Source organism: Microtus ochrogaster, linkage group LG2 (assembly GCF_000317375.1).
Source record: "Microtus ochrogaster isolate Prairie Vole_2 linkage group LG2, MicOch1.0, whole genome shotgun sequence".
Lineage (NCBI taxonomy): Eukaryota > Metazoa > Chordata > Mammalia > Rodentia > Cricetidae > Microtus > Microtus ochrogaster.
This window is the reverse complement of record NC_022028.1, coordinates 34,677,414-34,696,750: the sequence shown is the minus strand read 5'-3', so window position 1 is coordinate 34,696,750 and position 19,337 is coordinate 34,677,414. Positions and strand designations below refer to the sequence as shown.

At 51.6% G+C, this 19,337-nt stretch overlaps 1 protein-coding gene across 1 annotated transcript in view; it reads left to right on the top strand.

The window, feature by feature from the left end:
• The window catches only part of Col13a1 (collagen type XIII alpha 1 chain), a 138,135-nt gene that overhangs the window by 15,389 nt on the left and 103,409 nt on the right, over positions 1-19,337 (top strand). Inside the window, exon 2 of the mRNA XM_026785388.1 lies at positions 2,737-2,806. Coding sequence (XP_026641189.1) covers positions 2,737-2,806 — 70 coding nt within the window. The remainder of the gene's footprint in view (positions 1-2,736; positions 2,807-19,337) is intronic.

The window sequence follows — 19,337 nt, the reverse complement described above, 5'->3', positions numbered from 1 at the left end:
TCTCTCTCTCTCTCTCTCTCTCTCTCTCTCTCTCTCTCCTTCCCTCCCTCCCCCATCTCTATCTCTCTCAGCTCCTTCTCCAGCACCACACCTGCTTGTCACCATGCTCCCTGCCTTGATGATAATAGACCAAGCTCTGAAACTCTAAGCAAGCCCCTAATTAAATGCTTTCTTTTGTAAGAGTCGCCTTGATCACTGTGTCTCTTCACACCAATAGAACACTGGCTAAGATGGTCACAGACAATGTTGAGACCTCAGACCAAGGGAGATCTCGGAGAACCGGTATACAGAGGACTGAAGCGAGGCCCTGAACCATGACCCTGTGACCTCCAACACTTAGGTAGCAAGTAGACAAGATGGAACCAGCAAAGGAGAAAGAGAGGAAACAGCCAGGGCAGAAGGAGGGGAACCAAGAAAACATGACTTCCTGGGAGCCAAGTACAGGAAGCGTTTGTACAGAGGGGAGGGGGAAGTGTGTAAATCCTGCCACAGGTCAAAGAGGATGAGAACTGACCCCCAGACTCAGCACCCCAGAGGGGCCATCAGCCCCCAGAAGGAAATCCTCTGCCAAGTGGGGAGGGGCAAAGGTGGCTAGGTGTTCTGGTTAGGTTTTTTGGGTGATTTTGATGTGTGTGGGGAGGGGGGTACTTGAGTAGAGTTATCTGGGAAGAGGAACCTCGATTGAGAAAATTCCTCCATTAGATTTCCTGTATGCAGGTCTGTAGGGCATTTTCTTTATTGATTATTGATGAGGGAGCCTCTCCCCCCAATCCACAGTGCTGGGTAGTTTTATGTCAACTTGACACAAGCTAGATAGAGTCTTTGGAGAGGAAGGATCCCCAACTGAGAACAATAAGATTGGACTGCAGACAAGTCTGTAAGGCATTTTCTTAATTAGTTATTGATATCAATGAGGAGGACCAAACCCATTGTGGGTGGGGCCACCCCTGGGCTGGTGGTCCTGGGTTCTATAAGAAAGCAGGCTGAGCAAGCCTTGGGGAACAAGCCAGTAAGCTGTACCCCTCCATGGCCTCTGTATCAGTCCTGCCTCCAGGCTCCTGCCCTGTTTGAGTTCCTGTCCTGGCTTCCTTCACTGATGGACTACAGTGTAGAAGTGTTAGCCAAATAAACCCTTTCCTCCCCAACTCACTCTTTGGTCATGGTGTTTATGACAGCATAGACCTCAAACCATGACGGACATTGATACGGGGTTCAGGGGGGTCATGCTGTCTGAGGAGGATGGTGGAAGGAGTTTGGAACTTTGAGCTGAAAAAGCAGTTGAGTGCTTGCTTAATGGGTTGTCCTGTGGGAACTCGGAAGAGATCGGCGAAGGCAGTGCCGATCTGCAGTCTGGCTGGCGAAGTCTCAGAGGGAGGCTGGAAAGCTCTTCAAAGACCTTACCAGAGTTGATCGTGTGGTGTTTTGAACTGAGAATCTCTGGCGTCTGGTCAGCAGTGATTAACAAGAGGGCAGCGCCCCAAAAGTGAAGCCTTTGTTTTCCTGGGGCAGCTGATGCTCTTCAGCTAGAGCTGAGACAGTTGTAGTAATTAAGAGCCCAGCATCGTGGAGGTGAAGTCTTCGGAGATCATCCAGAGGGGGCTAAGGCTGCATCTCCTGCTGGCAGCCATACTTGGTAAACGTGTAAGCGTCACCCGTGTATTAAGTCTTGGCAAGCATGAGAGCTTCTGGATTGACAGAGTCAGGGAGAGCAAGAGAGGCTTGGTATTCACAGAGGCCAAGAGAGGCCAGTGGTGAAGGTGCGGCCTCAGCTGTAGTAGGGATCCAGGAGCTTGAAGTGGTTATGGGGAAAATTTGAGGCTTGGCTCCATCGGACAGGGTCAGAAAACCCAGGCCATTGTTAAGTGCGTCCGGTGGAGATGCCAGGATCACCAAAGACAGAAGCAGCTGTGGAGGAGAATCGGCTTAAGCCTATAAAATACAGGCTGTGTGCCGTAAATGACAGAACTGGAGAAGTGGAGTCTCTAGACGGGGCTCAGTCAACCCCTGTGCTACCCTGGCTGACCCCACACACAGCCCTCTGCATAGAGGGCACGTAGACACAGGCCTCCTTAAAGTCTGCCATGTAGTGCCGTCTTGCATGGATGGATTTGATTGCTGCTGTCTACAGACAATTTCCCGGGATTTGGGGTATCCAACCACTTTAGTGCCTTCCAGATTGGCTCTGTGGTTTCAAAGTGTGGAGGAAGCCGTTTGGTGGAGCAGGGCTTCTGGGGTCTGCTCAGCCTTCCCAGTCCCCCAGCCCCCACCACGTCCACCTGCCGATGCTGGCCTGGAGGGGGTGAGCAGAGCAGAAGGCTTTGTCCCTCCCTGCCCAGGAACCCAGCTGGAGAAGGAAACAATAGCAAAGAGATAAGAAACATGTGTCATAGAGTCACCATGGGCAGCCAGTGGTTTACAGGATCCTGAGCAGAGCCTGCCGAAGATAGCAGAGGCCACAATGGCTGTGATAAGCTTTATCCTAGTTCCTGTCACCCACACGCAGAGAGTTTGAGTTCCCCAAAGACTATCAGGGCTGTGCATGTGGTCAGTGGAGGGCTCTGAACGGCCAGACTCCATCCCAGAATAGTCCCATCCATCTTTACCATCTCCACCACCCCGCATCCCTTGGTTTGGTTGCCCCCCCCCCCCCCCGCACTCCCCTTCATTCCACTTGCCGCCTTTCCAAGGCGGGAGCTTTTATGAACTCCCAGTGACTTCTCGTTTCTTTTTGTGCAGAAATGGAAGTTCTACTCGCGCAGGCGCCGGGAGGCCCCGAAGATGTCTCCAGGATGTAACTGCCCACCAGGTAAGGAGCCCTGTGAATGGGTGAGGTCAGACCAGCGTCTCTTGGTCAGGGATTACATCCCAGAAGTTCTTGGATTTCTGTGCAGCTCGGCTACCACCTCTCATTCAGTTGCTTTCCTGTGGAGGCATCTGCTTGTCTTCCATCCTTCCATCCACCCTTTCCTTCCATCCCTCTCTTCCTCTCTCCCTCCATCCATTCATGGACCCATCCACCATTCAACCATCTCTCTCTCTATTCAAAGCCATGTGCCAAGTACCTGCTCAGTGCAGGCATCATAGTCGGAGCAGGGTTTAAGTACACTGTGGCCAGTTAACCACCACAGACATGTGTGTATGTGTGAGAGGGCCCCTCCTCTGGCTTCTGGCCACGTTCATTAAGCTAGGGATAGAGGAGGGATCGATGCTGTTTGCTTGACTCACTGGGCTGGGCTATAAGCCTTTGAAGGCACAGAAAGAAAAAGACTTGGGGAAATGGGGAGACATGCTTAAATAATTGCTTGAGGCTTTGCTTGTTCAGGGTCTCCTAGTGCACACCGAAGCCTCCTAGGTAACTGTGGTGGGTAAATGGCCCTGAAAAGGCTCCCTCTGGGCTCCTGGGAGGATCCTCCCGTAGCTTCAGAAGTTTACAACCTTCTAGAAACCCTCCACAGGTTCCCTGAGCCAGGGAAGAGAGACTGACAGATATTAGATGTATTGATCGCTTTTTCATTCCCTTGCCAAATACCTGGCAAGGAGCACCTTGGGGAGAAAGCGCTTGTTTCGGCTCACAGTTGGAGAAGGTGCAGTCCATTGTGATGGGCAAGGCAGGACCACAAAATCAGCCCCTGCCTGTGGTTCTGATTGTTCACATCTCAGCAGGTCAGGGAAGGGAGCAGGAGAGAGGTTGATTTCCTAGCTTGCTTTTTCCTTTTTATCCATTCTGGAATCCTAGCCTGTGGGGTGATGCCCAGAATAGGCATTGACTAAGCCTCTCTGGAAATACCCTCACAGATGTACCCTGAGATGTGTTTCCATGGTGATTCTAAACCCATTCGATGCAACAGCAATGATTAGCCAGCACACTAAGCGTACAAGTGCAATGGAGGTTCCTGGTGGCCAGGTGTGACTGGGCTGATGTGCTATCCCTGAAGATGTGACTCTGTGATAAGTGTCACTGGTCCCACAAGCTGCTTGTCTGGATTAATTCAAAGGGTGTCCAGAGCCCCAGGAAGCCAGCTCCTCTTTCTGAGCTTAGGAGATTGGGCCCCAGAGTTGAAGAAAGCTTTCTGCTGGATCCATGAGATGCCAGGATCAGTGAGCTGAGATGTAGGTGATGATGTGGTAATGGGGTTTGGACAGGTTTCTGGGCTACCCAAGCTCTGTGTGACTGTGTCTGCTGTCTTCAACAAGAGTGGCAGTATGGAAGACAGTTTTGAATTCTCTCTCTGACACTTACCAACTGTGTCATAGCCTCCAGAGATTCCTTTCTATGCCTCAGTTGCTTCGTTTGAAACAAGGGTAAAGGCCACTTGGAAAGTATGTGTGAGAGATGAATAGGCTTGTTACTGGCTTGTTAGCACATTGCCTGATATTAAGCAATATTATTATTATTATCTGTTAATTTCCTCTGTTGTCTCTTGTCTGTCAACGATGCACCAAAATTCTTTTCTTAACTACCATGCCCTGGCATTGGGAGCAGTGTTGGTTGCATGTTCAAGGCCATAGTAGGCACCTGCACCTGCTGACTAAGGAAAGCAAAGGCATTTCACCCCACAGAGAAAGAATTCCCTTAACACAGAAACTCACCTGCTTTACCTAACAGCTGTGTTTGCCACTGCCCCCAAGTGAGCACTGACTGTGTACAGGCAGCAAGGGTCTCATATTGGTGGGTAATCTTCCTCAAGATGCTGACACATGGCTGAGAATGGAGCTCAGTTGGCGGAGTGCTTGCCTAGCTTGCAGGAAGCCCTGGGTTCCATTCCCAACACACACACACACACACACACACACACACACACACACACACACACAGAGAGTGTGGTAGTTTATTCCTATAACTCTAGCACTCAGGAGGTAGGAGGTGGAGGCAGGAGGATCAGGAGTTCAAGGCCATCCTCTGCTTCATAGTGAGTCAGAGACTAGCCTGAGACCCTGAGGTGAGACCGCCTTTTGAAAAACAAGACCAACTCGTGGTGAAAAGAAGTGAGGGGGAACCTGAGCGTCCCAGATGCTTGCAGGTCCTCAAATGGGTCAGGAAAGCCCTCCCCTGCACTTTTTTTCAGGTCATCGTCTTGGGGGTCACTGTTTACAAATCTCTCTGCAGCTCCTGATGCCATTATAAAACACACAAAAACAAAGTATTACACACCCTTGTCCTGCTAGCACTTAATATTGTCTCTGTATACAGTAAGCACTCAATCAATATCAATAAGTGACTAGAGTCTGCCTCATAGTCTCCACCCACCATCAATCCACTCCACCCTTGTTGCCCTGCACTATACCTTAGTCTCGCCAGCCCTGAAATTCCCTCTGTTGGACATAGCAAATGAATACTTTCTTTCTGCCCATGGTGGCTGATGGTTCAGATCCTACAGCTCCAAATCTGCCTTCCCCCTTTGGCTTCTGTGGTCAAAAGAGGCCAGAGCTGGAGTCCTGTGGCGGGTGTGCTCTTCCCTGTGGCAGCCATGGGTCTCTCGGCAGCATTCAGAAGGCTCAGGACTCATAATCATGGGCAGAAAACCTGGCTCCTTCCTTTCCTACACTGACCTCGCCAGCATCCTCCCAAGATCCTCCCTGCCCCAAAATAGCTCTCTTCCAGCATCCTGCTGCATACACTGATTGCCAGGGGAGTGATGGGCTCACAGGCTCAGGGCAGGATGCCAGAGGTCAAGCCTCAGGGAGGAGGGCCACAGCAGCCAGAAGTTGAGGAATGGGTGTGGGCCACTTGCATAACACACAGGGCAGGGGGAGGGTCCTGAGAACAGATATATGTACCGTGGGACTTCCTAGACCACTTGAGGCCAATACAAAGATCGGGGAAATTCTCCCGTTCTCTGTCCCTGTTCTTACTAAGAGCAGGACAATATAGGCTCCAGCTGGCAAGGAAACAGCTCCTTCAGGCCCATCGTGCTGGGGCTGGGTGGGGCTGGCAGCCGGCAGGCTGTTGGGGAACCCATACCTTCTGCCTAGACCTGGTCTCTTACAGGATGGGGAGTCTGGGACCTCGAATATCAAGCTAGAGGGGTTGGGCAGCGAGAGTGGGAACATGGGGTGATGTAGTCCACCAGCCTGTCAGCCCTAGTACAGGTACAAGACTAGAAGATTGATGGAGGGGAGAGGAAAAGTTGCTTTGGCCAGGCCAGCAGACGATGGCACAGCCACCATGTGGTTTAGACATTCTGTGAGGAGCACTATGAAGTGCCAGAGAGCCCCAAGAAGCCTGGAACACAAGGCAGATGTCACCTAGGAGGTGGCCCTGGAGGTTGGCCATACAGAGCAATGAAGCAACTAAGAGGGTACACTCAATAAGAGTACAGGCTCACCAGGTGGCAGCGCACGCCTTTAATCCCAGCACTCGGGAGGCAGAGGCAGGCGGATCTCTGTGAGTTCGAGGCCAGCCTGGTCTACAGAGCAAGTTCCAGGACAGCCTCCAAAGCTACAGAGAAACCCTTTATTTCTCAGGGGAAAAAAGAAAAAATAAAGTACAGCCTCATCTGTCACTATGACCAAGATCTAAGTAAAGGGACGTCAGAGGGTAGATGTCTCTTACTGAGTGTGACCCAGGAGCCTGGTGCAGGACAGGGAGGTGGCTGTGTTGTCTGTGTCTTGTAGATTTCCCGAGGCCCTGGCAGCTGCTTAGACTTTTCACCAGCATGAGAGGAGAATGAATGAGCTCGGAGTAGTCGAGCATCAGAACTGGAGGAAGAGCCATGTGTCAATCCTGCCCACCTACCTCTGGCCAGACCTGAGTCACAGGATTGCCCGCAGAAAGTCAGACACATGCTGAATGATTCATTTACAGATTGTGATCTCAGCCCTGGGGAGGTGGAAGCAAGAGGATCGGGAGGTCAAAGCAGGCCTCGGCTACATAGCAAGTTCAAGGCCAGCCCAGTCCAAAAGGCCAGTAAGTCTTTATTTCCATGGAAGGTGGGAGAAACAACATCGAAGATTCAACAGTCAGATGGTGGTCCTTCTAGAGAATGCCCAAAATGAAAGCTTTGAGGAATGAGTGCATCTGGGGTTGACCAGTAGTTTAAGTAGTTGGGGCCCAGAGTGGTGACAGGAAACAGATGAGCAGGGATCAGGGTAGGAAGAGATGTCAAAACTGCAGCAAGCTAGGCGCTGCTCAGGTACTGTTTATGCTGAGGGTAATTGACAATGTGTTACTTACTCTCCTCCTCCTTGACCAGAAGCAGATTACTGGGGAGATGTTTATTTTGGCTCACAGTTCAGAATGATACAGTCCATCATGGTGGAGGAAAACATGGCAGAAAAAAGCCCGGTGGCAGCTGGAGTCTGAGTAGCCACTTGTCCCCATGGCGTTGGACAGAAAACAGGGCTTGGGGCAGAAGTATAAAAGTGGCTGTAATATCAAAGACCCATTCTGTACTGAATCACTTCCTTTAGATAGGCCCACTTCCTAAAGGTCCCACCATACCACCAAACATTTTTGCTTGCTGAGGGCCAAGTGTTCAAACACTAGGGACATGTCACATCCAAACCAAAGCAACTGGGAATGACTACCTGGAGACCAGTACCCGAGTCATCTTGCAAACCAGATTAGCAAAACGTGTGGTAATCGTTTAATAATGTCTGCTGTGGGTGCAGAAATGGTGAGCAGCTGCATCTTGCACCCAGGCTGTGCTTCCTCACAGAGCATAAATGTAGCATCAGGAACAGTTTGGGGAGGAAGGATGTGGTCCAGTCCAATGTGTATTTCAGAACAATAAGTAGTTGTGCTGCGGATGATGCCTCCAAGGCAGGAGCAGCCCCTTCCAGCACCAAAGCTTGTGATCCTAGGAACAGGACTCTGTTTTCTTACGACCCTTGGTTACTTTCCATAGGCGGTGACAGCTGCTGCCACACACCCTAAACCTCTTCTTTGGCCAGCCCTGCCCTGTTTTTCCTGGCTCCAGATTTTTGACCCCAACGGCCAACATGGATAGAGCCGGTGGCCAGGCTTTTGGTCTCAACTAGACTCCTGTCACCACCTCTGAGTGGCAGCAGAGCAAACCCACAGACAGGGCCCTCTCTTTGTGGTTCTTATTTCAGTTTTAGCTACACCAAGAAACAGGAGGCTCAAGACCAGGGGCTCCCTTGGCACCGTGGCCGAAGAGAATTGCAGAGTGGACGGTTATTGCAGGGGTGGTTAGTCAAACGAGAGAGATACTGTTCTTCTGGGCGTTCCAAAACTCTGTTGAGCCTGCGAATAATCGCCAGGTTCCTTCTGAGTCGTCTGTGGCTAGTCCTTGAAGCGGCTCCCCATGGTCAGCTAGTTAGGCACACTGCATAACACACTTGCTGATGTCATCGATGTTCAGACTCACCCCGAATCTGCTAGGTGTGAAGGTTGCTCCTCCACCAATGGTCTCAGCTTCGTCACTCCCCTCTCCTGAACACCCTTACAGCCAGGTTCAGCCCCACAGCTTTGCCCACTGTACTCTCCTCCTCTGCTCCAACACCATCTGTGGCTCCCCTGGACTCACAGCGCGATGCCATGCTCACTTTCTCTCTCTAGCCTGATCCCTGCCCATCTCCTGCTGCTCCCTGGACAGGACCTGCTGGTCCGTGTATCACCCTCACCCCTGCTCTGTTCTCACTTTCTCCCTGCTGAACTGACTCTTCAACCCTCTCCCACCCTGCCGTATCACCCCTGCAGGACCTTCCACCCATCGCCTCCCACTTTTGCCATGTCCCTTAGTTCTGCTATGTGATCATGTTAAGAGCACTCCTGATACATGCCCAGCATATAATCCAGGTGACACCTCCTAGTTACGTGTTTCAAATATGAAGTGCAAGCAGACCCAGAGGCTCACGCCTGCTGTGGTTTCTCCTAGGCTACAGTCATTAGCCCATGAGCTGGCCGTTGTGGGTACTGTAGGTGCTTGAGAGCAATATCAGCTGGGGATGATAAAGTGGGAGCCCCTTGGTGGCTTTCCAGCAAGGGAGAACGCTCCGCCTACAATCATGCTTGTGGCCTCCTCAGTCCCTTATAGATGTGTCTCACGGGCCATCCTTCTACAGGGATGGACGCACAACTGCAGCCAGCATCTTCCCCCGCACTGTGCCTTCTCAAAATTCTGAAAGCTACCCAGTACCTAAGCAGAGTTTTAAAATTGTGTGTGTGTGTGTGTGCGCATGCGTGTGTGTGTGCATGAATGCACATGCCGTGACGAGACGTGAAAGTCAGAGGACGATTTGCAGAAGTCAGATCTCTCCCTCCACCACATGGGTCCTGAAGATCCAGGCACAGGTCAGCGGACATGATCAGTGCCTTCAATGAATCTGCTGAGCCATCTCACTGCAAGCTCTAGGCAGGGTTCCATGATGCCATCTTTCCCCTCATACCCCATCAGTCACAAGTACCACTGAAGGTGGGCATGGTGGTCCATGTCTGTAACCCTGTAACCCTGGCACAGGGAGGTGGGAGCAGGAGGATTGCTGCATGTTGACGACCAGCTAATAGTGAGCTCTAGGCTAGCCTGAGCTACAAAGTGAGACACTATCTCAAAGGGAAAAGAACCTTAGGTTCCATGGTTGATCTCGCCCTATCCACAAGCATTGCTTTGCCCTGACTGTCCCCATGTGTTCACCTCGTGGACTACAGGAACCTATTTACCTGGCCACTTTGAACCGTTCACACAGAAACCAGGAGGTGTTTGTAAAGTTGATGTACAGCCTTCACTAACCTAGCGCTTCAGCATCCCCCCTGGCCCTTAGGATGGAGACAAAACCCTCAGCACCCTCACCTTCCTTCACGTGTTCCCAGCAGGCTCCTGGGGACATTTGTTTTGCTGGTGACCTGTCCACTCTGGGAGTGGAAAGTCTGTGTAGCCCTGGCCACCTGGATCAGGGATCCTGGGGCTTAGAGAAGAACAGCCCAGAAAACAGGTGCAGAGTCCAGATGTTTCCTTGTCAATTCCAGCCCTTTGGGCCCTGAGATCTCACTAGAAGGGAGAAAAGTTATTAGTGTGGACAGGGCTTCATGGTGCAGAAGCTGCTCCAGGCTGCTCGTGGGAAGGAAGGTCAGGTGACCAGAATGGGAGAGCCCCAGCCGCCCACAGCTGTTGAGTGGCCAGGTGTTGCCGAGCCGCAAGAGTGCCGTGTCTGCTCTTGGAAATGAGTCTTTTCTCCTGCCCTTGGCCTGTGTTTTAGGACCCCTGGGGGAATCCTCTGAGGCATATTTCTTTCCCATTTCCTCCTGAAAGCATTTCCAGACCCCCTAAACGATGCTGATAATGTGTTTCTCCTAGAGCAGCTCTGATAACGTCCACCAGGGTGGTCACGGAGATTTGTAAGGAAGTAAAAATAAGGAAATAGAAAATTCTAGGTGTGTGTGGGGGGAGCCCAAAAAGCTTGTTCCAGACCCTGAGGGACTCAGGTGGCTTTCTGTCTCTGGATTTTGGTATCTTTACATATATATGAAGGGTGGGTGATGGTGAACCCAGCTTGGCAGCACTTGGCTAAGGGAAAGCTTGCCTGGCAGAGTGGCTCCCCTCCTAGACAAAGCCTGGAGAAGTGTGCGCACGTGTGGCAGCTGCTGCCCACTGAGGCACCACAGAAAAAGTGTGCATGTGTGTGAGGTGAGAGGGTGGATGGGCAGTGTGAGCCTGCTGCAAGGTAAAGGAGGGCACGGGGGCTACGATCTGACAAGAGAGTGGTCAGGGGTGTCATGGGGTATTACAGTGTAACAATGGCATCAGTGAAATAGCATGCACCAGTAACATGAGTCAGCTAGCACCAGAGCTGATGGAGTCCAAGACAGGATCTTAGACAATGGAGGAAAAGCAACGACAAGGGGTCTACAATATTAGTTATTTATATAGAGTTAGAAACAGCACACTGCTCATAGGCATATGTCGTAAATGTGTAAAAACTTACGTGTCAAAACTTGCATGGTAGTCCAGTCTTGTGACTTATGATGCCTGTAATCCTAGGACATGGAAGGCAGAGGCAGGAGGATTACAAATTTGAAGCCTTTCTGGGCCACAGAGTGAATTTAAAGCCAGCCTATACAACTTGGGGAGACCCAGTCTCAAAAATAAAATAATAGAATAAATGTGTGGCATGATAAGCCTCAGACTCGGTGGGGAGTGGGGACATGGTGGAGACCTCGGGGTGCTCGGGTGGTTGGATTCCTATTTAGCTGGGTACTGAATATACCAGAGCTGTCCCCCAAGTTTGCAGCGACTTGACTGAAATACAACCCACGTGAGTATTCCCGCCATCTAAATTGTGCGATGCAACAGTTTTTTGTATCATTGCCGAGTTTTAGGACATTGTTATCACCTCAGAAAGAAACCTGGAACCCTTTTTTCTTCTGTACCTTACCCCTCTCCCAGCCCTAGATCAGCCCAGCCTCCTTTTTTTTTTTTTTACCACTGTGGATTTGATATACCATTTTCCAGGTTTATCCATGTTGAAGCAGGTGTCAGTACTTTGTTGACATGAATTAAGCCTCTTTGGCTAGCTGGATTATTTCCAGATGAAACAGTGGGATTGTTTAATACCCCTGATTAGTGGATATTATTGATAAATACTCCTTTGGCATCCTCCAACAGCTGTGATGTGTCGGTTTGGGGACTTGAATTCCACTTCCAACTCTGGGTTGGTGACAATAATGCAGGGGACAAACCCTGCCTGGATTCAGCAGGCCCCAAGATGGGCTCCCTTCTGCCCCTGCTATCTTCTTCTGCTCAGGATTGCCACCACGGAGCTATTTCCCATCAGCCCTCCAGGTATGGCTGGCAGCTCTGATGATGGCATTAGCTGATGCAGAGGCCATGGAGGTGGGCTGCTTACTGACTTGCTTCCTCTGATCTACTTTCTTATAGAACCCAGACCCACCAACCCAGGGATGGTACCACCACCATGGGCTGGGCCCTCCTCCATTGATCACTAATTGAGAAAATGCCTGACAGCTGGATCTCATGCAGGAAACCTTCCTCTTAGGCTCTGCAGTGTGAGGGTAGAAAGGATAGCCACAGCAGCTCGACTTCCCTCCTGCTACCCGCTCACCCCAAACTATCCAGACAATACAGGAGCGCATGGCTGGACTCCCAGACTTAGACATGGACTCCTGGGGTGCTGGTGCTAAGCTGCCTGTGGGTAACACTGGCAAATTACTTAGGCCTGCCTGTGGGTAGAGAATGGATCCAGGATGTTGTGGGGTACCAGACACTCAGAGACAATAGGGTTAGGAATGTAGAATTCCAAGGCAGAGGTATGGGCAGATTGAGAGGACGGCCCTGAGCCAATGACCTTAGGAAATAGAAGACCTTCTAGGAACCACTAGCTTGCTGGCTCTCAGCTTCACTGCTCAGTTGGGAAGACAGACAGGATCCATCTTGGGAGCTGGCTGGAGACATCCTGTTCCAGGAGAGAAATAATGTCCAAGGCAGAGGTTTCTGACAGCCCAGGACCCACGGACTCACCACGGATTCCTTTATTCATTCATTCACCTAATTGGTCCCCAGACAGTTTCATGAGCAGGGGCCCTGGACCACATCTGTCCTCAGGAGCTGCAGTGCTCAAGACAGGCTACAGAGGTGAGCAGCTCCCTGCCCTGACTCAGTGGTGACCAGCTTGCTGGTCGTAGCCAGCTCTGCCCTGAAGGGTCCTCAGAGAAGGTTCCCCCAGTGACACTAAAGGTTCAGGGTCCCTATGGGTCCAGGGGCCTATGCTCAGAGAGTTACAAGGGACCACGAAGCAGGCCACATCTAGCACATGGGCATAGCCCTCAACTCTGCCCAGGAACTGCCCCCGTCACCCCCACTCCTAGTCACAACCCTCACCAACCTCTCATCTCAAGTGTTCAGCCATCAGGGCTTCCTCATGGCCTCTGCTGGTGGCCAGAGTGATTGCATGTGCACCTTGCCAGCTCATTACACCCTCCCATCATCGTTCTGAGGCTATGACTCACGCTAGAATCTTGTCCCCCCGAAGACCCACTTGAAACCCCAATGGAGAGGGAGGAAATGCAGTGGTCTAGTCTGGCACAGACACAGCACGCCCCAACAGGTGACCTGGGTTTAAGCGGATGCCAGCTCCCCACATAGTTATGTGTGCTATCACAAGGTGGCCTGGCTCTCTGTGACAGAGCAGCAAGGGGGGCAGGGCAGGGCAGGGCAGGGCTTTGATGTCCTGGAGATAGCACGTGTAAACAGACTGGCTGTGTGAACTCCACAGTTGCGCCCTGGTGTGGAAGAGGGCCTCCTAGCCACACATCCTGGTGGTGCTCCAGGGAACTGTGTCCTTTCTGGTTAATTGAGGCTCCACTGTTTGGTACCCAGCACACCTCCTTGCTTATTTCTTATTGCATTTCCCACCTCATTCTTTTGTTTCTCCTTCACCAAACTGGAATAAAAGAGAAATGACTTTGGGAGGCTCACTAAGTGCTACAGCGGTGGTTCTCAACCTTCCTAATGCTGTGGCCCATTGTTGTGGCGACCCCCAACCATAAAATTATTTTCACTGCTCCTTCATAACTGTAATCTTGCTACTGTTATGAATCATAATATAAACATTGTGTTTGCTGTGTTTTCTGATGGTCTTAGGCAACCCTTGAGAGTCATTTGACATCTCCCCAAAAGGGTTGCAACCTACAGGCTGCGAACCACTGCTCTAGAAGATTCCATCTCCCAGCCTTGCCCAGCTTAGCACCTGCTAGTTCCTCCCCAGCTTGGTGGGGGAAGGATTGGGGGCTCCCCAAACTGTATTTTAGGAGAGAGAAGGCCAGAGCCTTTGATCACGGGACAATGCTTCCTTCATTCTGGCTCCAAATAGCCCATCTGGTCAGTGTGGAGGAAAGAACCACCCTTCACTGCCTTACAGGGACCCACAGAACACAGGCTTCTCCCCAGGTGTAGAATTCAAACTGGGAACACCAGATGGGCATCGGCAGTCACCTCAGGCAGGACAGGACTGTGACAAGGCCTTTCTTTAGAAGACCTCTTACAGGAAACCCTACGTGTGTCAGGAACAAGAAAGAGCAGAGTACCCGTGGTTAGGACAGGGCTAGTGAGCGCCTCCTACAGGTGTCACTGAACAACTTCAGGGTTCATGGATACCATCTGCCCTTGTGTTTTACAGGAAAGTGTGGTCAAGTGGGGGAAAGGACTCTCTTCCGCCCCGTGACCAGATAGGGATAGAAGTGTGTGTTAATCCAGCCAGGATTTCCACCATGCCTTGTCCCATAAATGGCCACAGAAATGCTGTCGGAGTCTCATGGAGACAGGAACTGGATTGACTCGAAGACCAGATGAAGAGATGTTGACGGTCAGCCAGCACCACAGGCCACTGATGGTTCCTAAGGCCAAGCCAGGCTAATGCTTCCAGATTTCCTCTGTCCCTTAGACACCTATTCTTCCTGTCAGGTGACATCTCGGGTAAAGCAGACTGAAGTTGCTACCACATCCCTGAAGCCAGGGCATCAGTAGTTACCACCTACCCTGCAATAGGGGTGAAGTCATAGCCAGCCATATCTCCTGCTACATTACGATGTCAGCCCTCCATCCCATCTGCTGGGCTCCAGGGAGTACAGCAGGCTCCCTAGATAGACACCATTTGGCCTTGACTCTGGCCCTTTCCTCCCTCCAATCCCTCCCCTGTGGGTGGGTCCGAGATGCTGGGAGCATGCTTCTATAGAAGAACTCAGAGAGCAAATGAAGGAATAGCCATCTGGGGAAGGACCCAGATAGGGGTGTGTGTGTGTGTGTGTGTGTGTGTGTGTGTGTGTGTGTGTGTGTGTGTAAGTGTGTACATGTGCACATGCGAGACCATGCTAAAGAGAAACTCTGGTATCATTCTTCTGTGGGCACTGTGCACATTTTTTTTGAGACAGGGTTTCTCACTGACGTCTGAGACTCACTGGTTATACTGAGCTGTCCTGCCCAGCTTTGTACATAGATTCTACGGTGATTAAACTCGGGACACCTTGCTTATGTGGGAAGTACATCAGCAGCTGAGCCCCAAGGACGGATTTTCTCCTAAAGCAGTTCAAGCTGGGTCAGGTTTCTAGTGTTTGTCTCCGTAGTCTTCCAGCAGGACTGGGGGCTACTCACGGCATCTGCCGCCTTCCCGCATTCCTGGGATTGGATGAGTCACTGTCTTGGTCTTGGAACCAGTCAGTCAGTGAGCCGAGGTCCTGGGAGTTAGTCTCCCCTGAACCCTCCACTCACAGTGGCCTGGGCAGGGAGGTACCTGCCCCTTTCCCAGCCATCTAAGAGGCCCCTTCTTATGTCACAGGGTCCTCTAGAACCAGCTTGCTGCCTTCCCCATCACGCTCTGTCCCAGCTAGGCAGGCCTGGTTGGATCTGGTAGGAACTAAACCCAGGTAAAGGCTAAGAGACTTTACCAGAGTTGCCCTACTGTGAACAGGTGAGTTAGTCTCTTGGGCCTCAACTTTCTCAACTGTAAAGTGGGGGCAAGAACGGTCAGTCTGGCACACAGGAGGTACTAGGTAAATGGCGCTGAGCTCTCCTGAATCCCAGCTCAAGCTTCTACCCACACTCTCACTGCCTCCCCCCTATGCCTCTGACACACTTTGACTCTGGGGACTGGCCTTCCAGAACATTCTGTGTGAACAGGCGAGCCTCTTAGCTGCCAGTCAGTTGTAGTGAGGGTGGCTGGCTGTATGCACAGAACCTGCCAATCCCCGAACAGGGTGTGCCTGCGGTAAAGGCTTCAAGTCCACACTGTGAGACAGGGCTTAGCCTGGCTCTTATCAGTGCTGTATGACCTCCCGTTGCCAATGCCCAGCTCCCATGTTTGTGTGAAGTGGGCTCTGTCAGCCCCAGCCAGTAGCTTTGAGAGGCCAGTGAGTTCACAAGGGTTAAGCACCTCTGAAAGATCTGAAATGGATTGCAGCAGATGGGCCAGCTGTTATTTACCGGGTGATGGACGAGGCCTGCCCGTGTCTTCTAGAAACCCATCCCCACTGGGCCTCAGAGCCGTGGCCACCGGAAATGCCTCACCAATTATATCCTGTAGTCTCTGCGCGGCAGCTGTGGTGTTTTGAGAGCCCTGGCCACAGCAGCGTTCCCCAGAGCAGGTGACTGCTCACTCACGGGCTCAACAAATACCTGTCCGACACCTGCCATGAGGGGGCTCCGGGCTCCAGGGTCCCAAGGACCAACCTGATGAGCTCATCTTTCCCTATGGAACTGCCACATCTAGCTGGAGAGACAGACAAAATGAGCGCAAAACCAAAGAAGGGGCCGTGGGGGTGGGGAGAGGACAGTGACACAGAGCCCTGTTGGCAGACTGCTTGCCTTCCTGACATGGGGTCCTGGGTTTGGTTCCCAGCACTGCAGAAACCGAGCGAGAGGGTGCATGCTTAGAATCCCAGCAGTGAGGACGCAGAGGCAAGAGGATCAGAAATTCAAGATCCTTTCTAAGTGGGGGAAATGGTAGGGGGAGAGGGATGGGTGTGACTGGGAGGAAAGAGGAAAATAACACTGACTATTTGGAGATTCCATTTAAGGTGTCCACCTCTTCCCCCAGCTTTGTTAGACTATGATTGGCTAATTAACGTTGCATGTATTTAAGTTTGCAACTGGGTCAAGGGGAAAAATTCCAGCAGGGCCACTTGCAGGGCAGTGCTAGCCATGCTGGACCGTGTTCAGAGACATCCACAGGAAGGGGGCATTTGGACTAAGGAGTGAGCCAACTACCTCAAGAGTTAACAGTCGATTCTCAGGTTGTGAGAAGTGCTTGGGCAGAGCATGACATGGCATAGGCCGCTGTAAAGGTATCAATCAAATGTGTCAGGTAACCGAATCTATCTGGACCTCTGGTCAGCAGAAACAGCTCAGGCAAAAATCAATCTGATCCTTTGGTAAGCAGAAACAGCTTGGGCAAAGACCCCGGGGCAGGAATTAGCTTGAGTCTGAAGAAGAAAAGGAAGGTCTGAGTGATCTATTAAAATGAATGGTTCGGGGGTGAGGAATTCTGGGGAGTTCACAGAGGTGGTGGGGCCAGCTCAGCCATTGCCGATGGGGGCTCTGGTCTGTAGAGTGTGAAAATTTCTCCCTCAGTGAACCTGGAAGGCCCTGTAAGGTTTCACAGTGGTCAGGGGAGATGGGAACAGCCACGGGCTCTGGTTCTGTTTCTTGTTCCTTTGGCATGAGCAGAGTGGAGAGAAAAGTCTCCTGTGGGTGTCCAGGTGGGAAATGAAGGAGATGGAGGAAACATGGTGAACACCTTGGGTTGGTTTCAGGTGGCAATTGGCAGGCCTTGTAGACAGCTAGCTGGGGAATGAGACACAGGGAAATAGACAGATCAGAGCCTGCAGACTTGCACCCTTGGGTGGACAGACTTTAAATGAGGGTGGGGGCACTCGGGGTGGAGCATGAGGGAGCGTGGCTGAGGAGCGATCTCACCTGCCGGAGCAGGTTCTCAGGCGGGAATGAAACTGGACATGGTTGGATGAAGAAGATGGACAATCAGTCAAGCAGCAGGGGAGTGACCAGGGTCTGGCAGACTGTATCCCCTCGCTGTGGAATCCTTTGCTAGAGGAAGAAGTCAGAGCCTGAACACTCTGGTTCATTTCCAGGTCATCAGCACATACTGGCTTAGGTGCCGAAGATCAGGCCAGGGAGAGAGCGCTGGCTGCCTGTGTGCAGTCCCAGGAGGGTTGTTATCTGGAGGACTGGAGGGGGCTGCTGGAGCCGGCTGGCCTGAGATCCCCTTCCCACCCTGGCAGACAGCGCAGGCTGCCCTTCCTCCACCCAACCCCCAGATACTAGGATGAGGCCCCCTTTGAAATCTGAGTGAGGTGAGGTGAGGACACATTGAGGAAGCTTTGCTTCTCACGGTGTCTCTGGACCTCAAGAGACTCCAGCGGTGGTCGTGTCTGTGAGCCTCATGGGATATCTACAGGACCTGGGTAAGGGGACAGAAAGAAGGGCCCTAAGGGCCCCTGAGAGGAAAGCTGGGATTTCTGCGACCTTTCAGTTGACGTCAAGCAGGAAAATCAGTCTCACGGGGCCTCTGTTGGCAGTGAGGAGGGAACCTTCCTATCCTAGCCCAGCCTGGGCTCCCAGACCCTAGGCGCCAGAGCTGGAAGGGGCCCAGACTGCCACGGGAAGCATTCCCTTCCACACTGCATCCTCTGTCGTCCCTCTGCTGAAACCCCACAGTGGCATCAGGACTTTTTAACCCAGGCATGGCAGCCCTGTGTGACCCTACCTCGCTAATCTAGCTACCAGTCCAACCATCACAGGACTAAGATAGCTGGCCTCCACCCCTGAGGCCTTTGCACCCACTCCTCTCTTCTCCAGGTACAACTGTTAGCTGTGAGCTCTGTTCACCCTTCAGGCTGGGTCACAGATGAAATACTCTAGGTGGCGGTGGCCCCTGCCTCCCAGCCCAGGGGCACTTCCCCAGCTTTAGGTCACTCACTGTTAAAAACCGTCCAGAGCATCTCTGAGCACAGCTGTGCCAAAGTGGCACGTTTGTATCATGCTTCCTGCTGGACAGTGACAGGCAGTGCCCAGTCTTCTCTTATACTTGGCCTGGCGTAGGCTCTCTCCAAGTTCAAGGTGACCAGGCCCAGAAAATGTCTTAACTTTCATCCCATCTCAATGGCATCTTTAATTCCTTCGTATGAGCATTCAATAACATGTATCACCAAGCACACTAGGCTTGGGACCTCTAGGACAGCGGTTCTCAATCTATGGGTTCATGACCCTTTTGTGTGTGGGGGGGTGTCGAACGATCCTTTCACAGGGGTCACCTAAGACCCTTAGAAAACACATATATTTACATTATGAAATGACATAAAAAGTTAGGAAGTAGCAATAAAAACAATTTTATGGTTGAAGATCACCACAACATGTATTAGAGGGTCGCAGCAGTAGGGACAGAATTTTTCCCCTCTCAGGACTTAGCAAGGCGGGATTTGCCATCGATGGCAACAGTGACCGTAAAAGTCACAGTGGTGACTAAAGAATTATGTGGTGTCACAAGAAACTAGGAAGGGAAAACCACAACAACAGAGAGAGAGAGAGAGAGAGAGAGAGAGAGAGAGAGAGAGAGAGAGAGAGAGAGACCCTTGCACAGAGCTCTGAGATGGAAGAAATAGGAGCTGCCGAGGCAAAGAGAGGAGGGAACAGAACCTTCGAAGACCCTGAGACTGATAACAGAGTAGGGTGGATGAGAAAGAGAACCGTGGCTGGAGTAGGCAACTTAGGAAGAGAGACATTGGCTGACATCAGAAGGTGAGCAACAGCTGGGATATGTGAAACTCTATCCTAAGAACAATGGGGAGCCACTGAGGGATGCTGAGCAGGGCCATTGCCTGGCTGCATTGGTGTGAAAGTTGGGACTAATTA